Source organism: Bombus impatiens, unplaced genomic scaffold (assembly GCF_000188095.3).
Source record: "Bombus impatiens unplaced genomic scaffold, BIMP_2.2 scf_0237, whole genome shotgun sequence".
Lineage (NCBI taxonomy): Eukaryota > Metazoa > Arthropoda > Insecta > Hymenoptera > Apidae > Bombus > Bombus impatiens.
In genome coordinates this window covers 141,660-153,155 of record NT_176656.1, presented here as the reverse complement: position 1 = coordinate 153,155, position 11,496 = coordinate 141,660, and the positions used below count along the sequence as shown (strand labels likewise).

General features: G+C 47.7%; 3 protein-coding genes across 4 annotated transcripts in view; 1 reads left to right on the top strand and 2 right to left on the bottom strand.

Moving 5' to 3' along the window:
- Positions 1-1,212, bottom strand: part of LOC100746693 (zinc finger-containing ubiquitin peptidase 1) — a 19,330-nt gene extending 18,118 nt beyond the window's left edge. The window contains exon 1 of the mRNA XM_012384153.3: positions 1,019-1,212. The gene's annotated coding sequence lies outside the window, so the exon portion shown is untranslated. The remainder of the gene's footprint in view (positions 1-1,018) is intronic.
- LOC100747365 (reversion-inducing cysteine-rich protein with Kazal motifs) overlaps positions 1-5,284 on the top strand; it is a 13,426-nt gene extending 8,142 nt beyond the window's left edge. The window contains exons 3-8 of the mRNA XM_003488511.3: positions 1,208-1,291; positions 1,611-1,647; positions 1,726-2,073; positions 2,189-2,621; positions 2,739-4,113; positions 4,217-5,284. Coding sequence (XP_003488559.2) covers positions 1,208-1,291; positions 1,611-1,647; positions 1,726-2,073; positions 2,189-2,621; positions 2,739-4,113; positions 4,217-4,600 — 2,661 coding nt within the window. The 3' untranslated portion in view covers positions 4,601-5,284. The remainder of the gene's footprint in view (positions 1-1,207; positions 1,292-1,610; positions 1,648-1,725; positions 2,074-2,188; positions 2,622-2,738; positions 4,114-4,216) is intronic.
- Positions 5,285-5,367: 83 nt separating this feature from the next.
- LOC100746451 (probable ATP-dependent RNA helicase DDX46) lies at positions 5,368-9,929 on the bottom strand. Of its 2 annotated transcripts, none has more exons than XM_033320107.1 (8): positions 9,810-9,929; positions 9,166-9,388; positions 8,828-9,031; positions 8,434-8,552; positions 8,040-8,354; positions 7,622-7,949; positions 6,421-7,543; positions 5,368-6,332 (listed from the first exon to the last, which is right to left on the bottom strand). In XM_033320107.1, exons 2-8 carry the CDS (start codon positions 9,368-9,370, stop codon positions 5,378-5,380), a joined length of 3,249 nt encoding a protein of 1,082 aa, XP_033175998.1. In that variant the 5' UTR covers positions 9,371-9,388; positions 9,810-9,929; the 3' UTR covers positions 5,368-5,377. The 2 variants fall into 2 exon arrangements, with proteins under 2 accessions (XP_033175998.1, XP_003488552.1); XM_003488504.4 differs by lacking the exon at positions 9,810-9,929 and having other exon boundaries at positions 8,434-8,581; positions 9,166-9,217; positions 9,304-9,402.
- Between the last annotated feature and the right edge of the window lie 1,567 nt (positions 9,930-11,496).

Here is an 11,496-nt window from a genome sequence, read left to right as displayed (position 1 = left end):
CGATAATAGTTGAATCAAAGTTAATAAAACCGCAACTTGCATTTCGATAAATCGTACATCGTGATAGTCAAACTGTTCCAAACAGTTATAGACATTTTCTTGTAATTTCAAATGACGCGAATTACGCGACTTTCTGTACTGTTATGTGCGTTGTGTGATATATTTTGAAATTTCATCGGCACCGTTACGACACACGCTCGTTCGACTATCGCGAATCGGAAAACGTATTTATACGTGCAAAAGATATTTATATACGTAGATATTGGCCGCAGAGATTCTTTTAAAAAAAATCGTTAACAATTTCATCGGAGAAATGTAAAAATTGCGGAATTTGATCAAACCAGATTGACTAGAAACTAGATCCGAAAGAGGCACAGTTTCGCGAGCTTTACATGCTACGCTTTGTACGTAATTTATAACGGCGATCAGAATGCCTGGCATCTAGCTATGGTGGAAAAGTTTGGCGAGAAAAACGCACCCCCTTCGAAATGGCGACGAGGCTAAGCTGTGCATAGCTCCCAGAATATACCGCGACAGAAATACGTGCGTCGTCTCCGGTTCGCTATCGTTTACGCCCTTAACGTTTGCAACGTAGTTCGACTGGAAAGCTCTATTTAAAACCCTCGATTGCTCGATCATCGCGAATTAAAATATCTCTATCGCTAACAAGTCCTTTCGTAAAGGATCGTCGACGAAGAGACAGGAAGGAAAAACAACGATCGATTTAAACGACGAATTATATTAAAATACAGGCCGTAATCCGGCCTGCGGCCAAGTCCTAACAGGACCCACCACACGCCGATGGATAGTCGTAACTTGTAACCGTGACGAGACTGCGGGATAGATCCGCGCGTCCTCGTACGATCTACGTCGATTGAATTCCGAATGAACGCCTAAATGGTACAACAGTCGATATCCGTGCGGTGGTCTATTGTCATTCAGTGACCAGCAACAGGAAATCGTGGCGACCGAAGCGTACTCGTGTCCTTGATTCTTAATAACTTCTAACGCATCGTACCTTGCATTCGTAATCGCGGAAATTCCCATCGATAGATATACAGCTGTCCCGTTTTTTCTTCCTTTCCACTTCCCACGAATCCTTCCAATTTTTTCCCATCCATCTCTGTACGGTAGACGTTCGAACAAAAATTGGAAAAAAAAAAAAAAGAAAGGAAGAGGAGAACGTTGACGGCAGCGGTGCTTTCAGATCTCGCTGGTGGCGTTGGGAGCAGAAGCAGAGGCAAGGGAGAACGCGACGCGACGCTTGCTGGAGTTCTGTTCCCTCGAGCTGGTAAGCCGTGTGTTTAATCGATCCTTTTAATCCATAGCCGACAGTCGGAGACGGTGTCGAATCTGAAACGATGCCCGCGACAATACGTTAGCGTTAGCGATTCGAGAGAAAAGGGACGCGGGACTGCAAGAGATGGACAGATTCGCGTTACAAAAGACTCTGGCGATACGCTTACCTTCTCCTTACGTTTCTCCACTCGGTTTTCATTTTCTTTCTTTTCTCTCTTTTTTTTTCTTCTCTCTCTCTCTCTCTCTCTCTCCTTTCTCTCTCTCTGTGGATTAGTCCCTCAGCTTCAACTTTTCCTTATTCTTCCTTTCAGATGGTATTCTGGGGCTGCGTCAACATGACTCTGAACGGTGAGAGTATCTCGACTCGATCTTGCTAACATCCGTTTCGCAGCAACGCAAAATTGTTAACTAGTTTTGTCCCGACAGAGGTAAAGAGATACGAGAATTGGACTGGCAGGGGTTGCTGTCACTTAGCGCTGAATCCAATATGCCGATCAACGTGCGCTCTCTCCGGATCCAGAAGAGATCTGAACGTATCCTGCCGGCCGAGCGACGAGCCTGAATTCTTCTCCTGTTTGGAAAAGCGAGAGGAAGCTGAACACTGTTGCAGCAACGTATCCGACGACACCTGCAGAACAATTTGCCAGGATTTGTTCTACAAGCCCGGAAAGATTTCAAATCTCAAGTTGTACAGTAGCAAGGGATGCTTCCATCAGATTCCAAGGTGCTTGAAAACAGTGGCCGAGGCGAAACACGCCGAAGATCCGAAACAACGTAAGTAGAAGTTGACGATTATCAAGTCTCGTCTCGTCTCGTCTCTCTCTCTCTCTCTCTCTCTCTCTCTTGTAACTCTGAATCCGCCAATCGTCTCGACACGTTGACACTATAGATCTGCATTGCTGCAACGTGGCTAGCAGCCCAGCCTGTCTCGAAACGTGCAGGAAGATCCTGCATACGGCGACGACCGACCAAGAGATCATGGACGCGTTGACGGACAAGTGCAGACCGGTTCTACCTCAGTCGCCGTTTTGGAGTTGCCTGCTCAAGTCTGGCTCGTCGAAGCCAGCTCGACTACCTCTAGATGCGGGCAAATTGTCGTGCTGCACCAAAGCAACCAAGCCATCGTGCCAGAATCTGTGCTGGAGAGCGTTCCAAGCGGACTGGGAGTCCGCGTGGCTTCAACTCGACGCAGAGTGCCTGTCGTCCAGCCTGGAAGGAGAACTGAGACGGTGTCTCGAGGATACCGACGATCCGTGCGAAATGGGCTGCTCCGGGCTGTCCTATTGCACCCGATTCAACGACAGGTCGACGACACTCTTTAGGTAGGAACTCGGCGCGTTTCGATTTGGACCGCGGCCAAACCTGCTTCCATTGCTTTGTCCCACTGCTATTCTTATTCCACTTCTATCCTCTATTTCCTCCTTTTCGTTGCTCCGTAGGAGTTGTTCGGCCGCGGCTGACGAGGCAGCTAAATTGGAAGCTGATCACTGGGCCAGAGGTGGAATCGTTCGTGGATTAGGTGTGCCTGTTCGAGCCGCCGCTTCCTGCCCGCCGGAAACTTTACGCGCAGCCGCGTGCTTGTTGCAGCTGAGACCGTGCGAAGCCAGAATCCACGAGACGAGACTTTGTCGAGAAGATTGCCTCGAACTGATGGCCAGTTGCGTGGACTGGTCGGCCATTAACGGTCCCCATACGGCAGCCACATTGTGCGCCAAGCTCTCACCAGCTAGATCCGATGCCTCTTGCGTTTCTCTGAGACCCTTTTTAGAGGATGCCCAGGATAACGAGTCGGTGATTCGCCTCGAGGAGGACATCGTCACTCCTTGTAGGAGTAATCCTTGCGCTCACGGTGAAATCTGCCAGCTGCTTCATTTCACCCGACAGGCGTACCGTTGTCTACCAGCTTGTTCTCTCGGAGAAATGTCGAAACAGTTGGTACCCGTGGGATCCTGGGTACAGATACCAAGGTACGACCAACAGGGTTGTCTGCGAATCTGCCAATGCACGGTCCACGGTTTGGAGAAATGCAGAACCTTAAACTGCTACAAATTCAACTCTTGCTGGGTGCACGACCGTTTCGTCGCTCACAAAGCCAACTTCTATCTGGAATGTAACCCCTGTCACTGTTTCGAGGGCGAGTTCACGTGTTCGAAGAAGAATTGCGGCGAGATACGCGTACCTTCGTTGCCCTGTGACTGTCCGGCTCATTACGTCCCCGTTTGTGGAAGATTAGGCTTCACTTTTGCATCCGGTTGTCTGGCAAAGTGTTCCGAGATGTCCGCGAACGAAGTAGAATTCGGTAGCTGTTCCTCTCGCGACCCGTGCGCCTCCGATCCTTGCGACAGCACGGAAAAATGCGTCCCGAGAACCAGAGTGTGCTTGTCCAGGCTCCAGAAATCTTGTCGCCAATACGAATGCGTACCTCTCGATTGCGATCCCCGAGACGAGGCCAACGGTCCGGTTTGCGACAAGGAAAACCGCCAACATCGCTCCATGTGCGCCATGATTCGATCTGGGGCCAGTTTGGGCTACAGAGGACATTGTCTAGAAGGGTGTAGCTTACGTGGTCCCGTTTGCGGTACCAACGGAGAGATCTACGCGAACGAGTGCGCAGCGTGGGCGGAAAGGACGGTGGTGGATTACTTTGGTCGTTGCGTGGCTGTCGGGTTGATAGGTGATCGAGCCAAGCCTCGTTGCGGCGATTTAGTACAATGTCCTCGGTTAATCGAGCCATACTGCGTTGGAGTCACACCCCCCGGTGCCTGTTGTCCTGTCTGCGGTGGGGCGGCTAAGCTCTTTTATTCTAAAAAACAGGTACGTTATTCTCTCTCCCTCTCCCTTTTTACCTTTTACACACAGCGTTGCGCAACGCCAAGTAGCCACCGTTCTTATTCTCCGATTTTTTGTTCATTTTCAGTTGGATAGGATATACTACACGATGGACGAGGACGTGGACAAAGATTCGGTCGCGCTCGAGGTCCTCTTGTCAGCTCTAGCACGACAGATCCAAGTGGCACAGTGCGTTCTTCGAGGTATGATGACGCCGGACCTCGACATATTCGTTATAGTACAGCCTACGTCGAAGAGACCTTCGCCGCTGCAGCTACGAGCTTGCGTGGCTGAGACTGAGAAACTAGTTACCAGAATTTCGGAGAGGAGCCCCAGGATCACGACGGAAGTACTGTTAGGCGCGCTCACCAGAGCGGAAATTGCTCATAGCTACATATCAAGTGCCATGACCATCGGGGGAAGCGTTGCGCGGCTCTTACTTGCAATTCTCCTTTACGCTATAGTTTCGTGACAACCGAGACACATACGGAAACGTACAAGCGTATAGGAGACACGTCGGCCGATCGCGATAAACGGCCGATTCGTTTGTCGCATTTTTCAAACGCGTTAAAGCATTTCTTTTACCTAGCGGCGTTACCGTTCGTCGCGGTATCGTCGAGTCCATGACTGTGATTCCTCTAGTGCCTAACGTAACGTACAGAAAAGTAGCGTGTATTTTTCGTCTATCTTTTAATATTGCCAAAGAAAACGGAGTACGTGGAACATGTACAAAGACACATAATTACCCAGGCAGGAATACGCCGCTAAACGATCGTTAAAGGATGATTATGCTGGCCGTTGTAAGCTGTAAATAAAGTTTCAGTCCTGACTTAAGTTACCAAAACAAAGTGGCGATTGATCGTTACGTTATATTCTCCGTGAATACAATAATACAATGGATAAAAAAGATCAAGTCTGTCGAGCGGCCCAAATTATTTATTCTCTCGTCCCGCAATGTGGGTTTCGCGTGCCTTTTGTTCGAAAATCTTAATTATTTAATTACGATGGTTAATCAATTTGGACCGCTGGCAAATACTTTCGTTCACTGAATCGGTACTCCGTAAACCGTTAAGCAGCTCTTTTGAACATTATTGTACCGTTAAATACAAAGTGTTTCGCAGAGACTTTCTGTAAGTTTAATAAATCTCTAATTTTACTCGCACGTTATTCGTCGAAGTTGCGTATATGCTACAGTGCGTAGGATCCCGTGCATCGCATGTACAACGAAAGACATTCCACTTTTCCATTTTTACAAAACCTTGTAACGACCGCGAGATGCGGTATGCGCTCCGGACGCCTGTAACTTGATCAGCTCTTCCTTGATCAAACGCGAAACTTCTGCTTTGGCCTTGCTAACTGCTAGCTCGCTGGTAGATTCGATGGCGAGATACAACTTCCTCTCTCCTTCCGGTGGTGCTTTACCGGGTGCGATGTAAGTCCCTCTAACCGTGAGACCTGCTTCGGAGTACTCCGAGATCTGAGCAAGAGCTTCCTTGCTTGTAACTCGCCACCTAGCCTGCTGCGGGAAGTCGTTGATCTCCAATTCTTCCTCGTATTTGCGGAACGTTTGTTCGCCAGCCTCTGCGTCGCTTTCCACCAGATCCTCTTCGCGAGGTTGGTAATTCAATTTCGTGTTCAACTTGGCAGCCAGCTGTTCGGCAACCGTTTTCGCTGTAATAAGATTGGTGGGGCCAGCGCCTTTAAGTATAGCTTCGGCTGCTTGCTGTGTTGCGCCCTTCGCCTCGGCACCTAGATTCTTCGCAATGTTGATCTTAGACGCCAGTCGCCTAGCCAACTCCAACTTGTCAGTCGCGCTAGCTACAGGCTGACCAGGAACCGCGATATTGGTGGCGGAAGGTCTGGCGATTTCACGAACCGTCCTCTTTGGAGCAAGCATGCTCTCTATTTGTTGATCGATGTCGTTCTCTATGTCCTCGTCATCGGAATCTTGTAATCCCAGAGCTGCCTTTTGGAACTTCTTCTTTTCGTTGGCCAACGCTGCCTCCGATTCGTCAAATTTGAATCCTTTACCACTGAAACCGCCTCCTGTGTGAACCTTCTTCCCGTCTGCCGCTTGTCGAGCTTTGTATCCCTCCCATAGTTGACGCAACGGTTCCGGAACGGGGACACCCGCTAATTCGTGAGCACGTAAAATATCACCCGCGTAACGTTCTTGCTCCGATGTGATAAAAGTGTACGCGTACCTGTAGACAAAAGGTAATTCTCCGTTTGTTTATCGTTCGAACGATAAATAATATAAATGTTACAGCTGGAAAAGTACAGAGAACTTACCCCTTGTTCCCAGCTCTTCCTGTTCTTCCACATCTGTGCACGTAATCCTCGTAGTGATTCGGGCAGTCGTAATTCACCACGAGTACCAGATGCTTCACGTCCAGACCTCTGGCCGCCACTGACGTTGCGACTAATAACTTTGTCCTGCCAGCCTTGAAATCCAATATAGTCGAGTCTCTATCGCACTGGTCGATACCTCCGTGAAGCGACATACAGGAATAAGAGGCTTTCATCAGATCCTTGAGTAAGGTGTCTGCGTTCTCCTGCTTGTCGACGAATATTATAGCGGAACCTTTATCTTGATAGTGACCAAGGATTTCAAGTAACTTGTAAAACTTTTGATCTTCTTCGAGAACTACCACGTGCTGTTCGACATCCTTACAAACGATCGATCGTCCTCCGACCTGAACCTCTACAGGTCTGGTTAGAATTCTTCTTGCTAATGCTTCCATTTGTCGAGGGAATGTCGCGCTGAACAGTACAGTTTGCCGATCTGGTCGAACGTTTTCCATAATACGCATGACCTGGGGCTCGAAACCCATGTCGAACATTCTATCCGCTTCGTCAAGAACCACGTACGTTACTCTGCGCAGGTTTGTCACCCTTCCGCTGTTAGCGGCTAGCATATCGATCATTCTACCTGGCGTACAAACGATTATTTCGGCGCCTCTCTTTAGCTCGGCTATCTGTTCCGATATACCGGTTCCACCGTAAACGCAGACATGGGACAGCCCCAGAGACTTTGTGAACTTTTTCGAGTCTCTACCGATTTGCATGCATAATTCTCTAGTTGGCGTCATGATTAACGCGATCGGACCATCACCGTCTGCCAATGGAGGCTGATCGAGAATATGCCTGAACATCGGTAGCAAGAAGGCTAACGTTTTCCCACTGCCTGTCTTTGCTATACCTATCAAATCACGGCCAGACATGATCGCCGGAATGGCTTGACATTGAATAGGGGTTGGTTTCTCGTAACCGAGTTTCTTCAACACCTCCAACTCTTTCTTCGTGACGCCACACTGTGCCCATGATTTAATGGGCTTCGGACAACCTTTGCCTTTCACGCGAATACCTTCTAACTCCTCTTTGTACGCTTCCACTTCTTCCGACGTCATTCTCGCTAAATAAATTAAACGCGAATCATTAATGAAAGGTCGAATGTCACGCAAACAATATCCCAAGAGGTAGTCGATCTTACCGATCTCAGGTACTTCGACGTAGAATGATTTTCTGAACGGTTGATACTCGGTCGTTGCATGATCAACTTTGGCTAATTCTCGCTTCTGCTTGTTCGCGATGCCAGCAGCTGTTTCGTGAAGATTTTCGCCTTCCTCTTCGCTGGAATATTCAAGACCATCTTGATTCTGTTCGATCAGTTCACCCTTTTGCTTCTGCACTTTCTTTTTGGCTACACCGGTGACGATAACAACGCCACCGCTCTGAGTACCTCCCGTCCCTGTGCCGTTATTCGCGTTCTTTCCACCTTTGCTATCGAGTTTGTTCACCTTACGAACTTCCTCTTGAACCTATTTGAACAAAATCATTTGCAAACCTTTCGCCCGCAACACATACACGTGCAATGTACACGTGGCTTAACCCGGTATACGTATACATACTTCTGCCATAAAGGCATCGAGGGGATCGACTTCTTCTTCGTCGCATTTAGCTTCTTCCTTAACTTGTTCCACTTGCTCTTTCGTTTCTCCGTCTTCTTTGCATTCCTTGTTGCTATTTTGGACAACAGGCGTTTCTTCATCACTGTCATCCTCGAGGGACCACTTTTTCATAGGCAACTGTAGGTTTGCTAAAATGGATGCCTTACCGTCTTTCTTCGTTGCCTCCAACTCTTTCTTTTTCCTTTCGGCGCGCCACCTCTCTATTCTTTCTCTCCTCTTTTGCATTTCCAATTCCAATCTTTTCTGCTCTTCCTCCTGACAAACACACCATTTTCGAGAAAAATCATTTTTTAACGACGAGTGGTGATCAAATTGCTCGTATAATATAAATTACCTTGTCCAACTTTGTATGATCGAACGGCAGTTCATCGCTGTCACCCTTCTCTTTCTCCTTTCTCTCTCTCGATCTCGATCTATTCGACCGATCTTTGCCTGAACGCGACGACTTTGAGCCTGTAAGACGCTTTTCTTTACTGTCGCCGCTAGTATACCGAGAACAATCAATATCAGCACGTTACTTCGTTGTTGTATGCATCACGAGATAATTAAAAGCAAACACGATACGCTAGCATAGTTTCCCCGGTAATCTGGAAACGCTTTTTAAGAAAGTTACAACGTTAACGGATCCATCTACCCATTCCTACACGAAACGCACGAAGTTGGGAAGAAAATAATATTTTCCAGCGTAAGATATTTTTAATTATAAATTATAAATTACGTGTACACACCGTTTCCTGTCGCGGTCTCTGTCTCTATCGGAGCGATCTCTTCTATCTCTGTCACGGTCTCTGGAACGGCTCCTTCTTTCCCTGTGCCGACCTTTATCTCGTTCTCTATCCCTATCGCGACTCCTAGATCGCCGTCGTTTCTTCTCCGGTGTGGCGGATCGCGATCTGGATCGCGATCTAGATCGCCTTCTGTGATGTCTGTCCCTGGAACGCGAACAATTCGAATATCACAAACCGGACGAATAATTAGTATCGATCGAACGAAATTCGTAGTTTATAACGGGAAAGGTAAGAAAATTAACCTAGAAACGTAGTCGAGTCGAAAGGTTGTCACTTACTTGTCGCTACTTCGAACCATGATCGACGATGCTGCTTAACAGCCGGAAGATTCTGTTTGGGAATGTAAATATTTTTAATAGGCGTGCATTTATAGCGATGTTTTTCTAATTTCGTCGGAAAATAGAAGAGAAAATTACTTTCGTTTACAAACGCGCAGCCAAGTTCCCCTCGTCGTACAGGTGCTGCCACTACTCGTTTGCACATTAACAACGAGGAGATGAACTAAAATCAGAAACTACACTTGCTCGGTACGGCAAAACAGTCTCGATAGGTGGCCAGCTCAAGGTTCGTGTCTAGGATAAATTTACGTATCCGTCATATAAAACGACCGACAATACGCATATACACATATACGTTGGATTAGATATTAAACGTCGACCACATATGTCAGTTGTATTATCCGTTATGCTCGATACTTTGTTGCGTCTATGCGTGTCTGATCAATTAAACGAAACGAAGAATCGAAACGCGAAGTAAAGAGCAACAAGTAAGAGAGCTGGGAAGAAACGTTTTATCGGGATCGCCGTTGGGATTAAACGAGCAAAATCTCGAAACGGATGGTACGTTATTCAGAGGAATTTCCAGCTGGATTTAGACAAAGTTCGCATGCCGAGGCATCGGCCATACGCGTGCACGTACGTACCGTAAGCGTGAGACACGGCGCGTGCAAGACCGGAATAAATACTCTGAAATCATCGATCGTCCATTCCGCGAGCTTTTCCACGGTTAGCGCTACCTCGAGAAACGTAGAACGATGGGAACGGGGTCACGTAATTAGGATAAAATTATTTAAAAGCGTTAAACCGTGGCATCTGCCGATCGGTCACTGAAACACGAAAAAAAAAAAAAAAAGAAAAAAGAGCAGATGGCGAGGACACGAAGAGAAGGAAAGTTAGTTAAGCAGGTGCGTAGCTTGGCACGCGACAGGTGAACGTGGCGATCGCGCGTACCTCTCCTGGTGTATCTCAAGTTTTAAGGGTCGACGATATCAGAGTGGAAGACAGAGTGGAAGGATGGAGAAACGGCGATGTGAACAGCGCGAAACTGAATGAAATGGTCGTTATCTATGAGTTATCGATAGTAACTGTAAAAGGTTTCCGAGCGATTGCCGATGCGAATCTCAATGGGAAGAAAGAAACGAGCCGAGAATCGGCGATGGATCGAGCTTGTATCGCGAACAGAGGCGCGGAGGTCGCTTCTTATGCTCGGTACATATCGCGAGGCATCGGTTTTTCCCAGGACGACGAGATTTCCGACCCGATACCGCGTCTCCTTTCGTAAATAATCCACGTGGAGGACGACTCGGAGGAGTAAATTCGCCGGTGGAATACAAAATACAAAGTGGCAGCCGTTCATCCAACTTTAATTCTCTGTCGCGCGCTCAACAGCTCCTCGATTCTCTAAACTCTGATTCGTCTTGCGACGCGGAGAGCATCCTCTTGTCGCCGGACAACGAGAATTCGCGATTTATCCTTATAGAAAACGAAAGGTTCCTTTTGGCAGGGATCCCAATCGATCCTCGGATTCCCGCGAACAAAGAAATAACGCAGTCAGAGTGGCGTCGCATCCTTTTTCGCACAAAGGAATTCCTCGTTACAATAAACGATACCTGACCGATGGAAATTCCGGGAAAACCGAAGACCGATTGCTCCGCCGATTTCCCGCCCCCAAATGTCGAATCGAAGAGCCGCGTGGAAGAAAAGCGGAAGATCGGTTCGGTCAAACCGCTTTCGGAGCATCTCATTCGTTCGATCGAGCGACGATTCGTGTTGCGTTTTCTTCGCAGCCAATTAGCTAATTGCCAGTTGCGCGTATAATTTGGATTTAATTTAATTTACGTAGACTGCGTAGGTGGTTTTGGCGACGAAGAGCGTGGAACCGATCCGACCAACGGACAAGATCGGTAACTTCTCTCGTGTCTTCCGTCGAGTATAAAGTTTCGATGTCAGTGGCAGGAAATAGTAAGTTGATACAGTTGGCTTGGGACGCGCGTGCGCACGCTTTGCAAATCACAATGCCTTTTATACGCTCGTTGATAAGTAGACGAGCTATCTTAAATCGGCATCCGACACGCCTAACGTAACTAAAGCGGAAGGACGGAAATATTACGTTTAAGGGATTTACCTTTATAAAGAATATCCCCGACCGACGAGTATCAACGAATTGGATAGCGTACAATGCAGCAAGCGAGAAAAATATCGCGATAGAAAAATGTCATCGTAAAGCTTGGAAACTCGGGGAAATTTCTATGGGAACAGGGTGAGCACCACTGTAAAACAGAAGGGCGCGTGCCACGAGTTCACATCTGCCGCAGTTGTTTTCGCATCCCC

Bases quoted from the DNA above. Each gene is read 5' to 3' on its own strand.
- LOC100746451 (XM_033320107.1), bottom strand. From the start codon at position 9,370: ATGTGCAAACGAGTAGTGGCAGCACCTGTACGACGAGGGGAACTTGGC. The intron at 9,032-9,165 runs GTAAGTGACAAC...TTCGCGTTCCAG, and splicing joins ATGGTTCGAAGTAGCGACAA to GGACAGACATCACAGAAGGC. The intron at 7,950-8,039 runs GTATGTATACGT...TTGTTCAAATAG, and splicing joins TCGATGCCTTTATGGCAGAA to GTTCAAGAGGAAGTTCGTAA.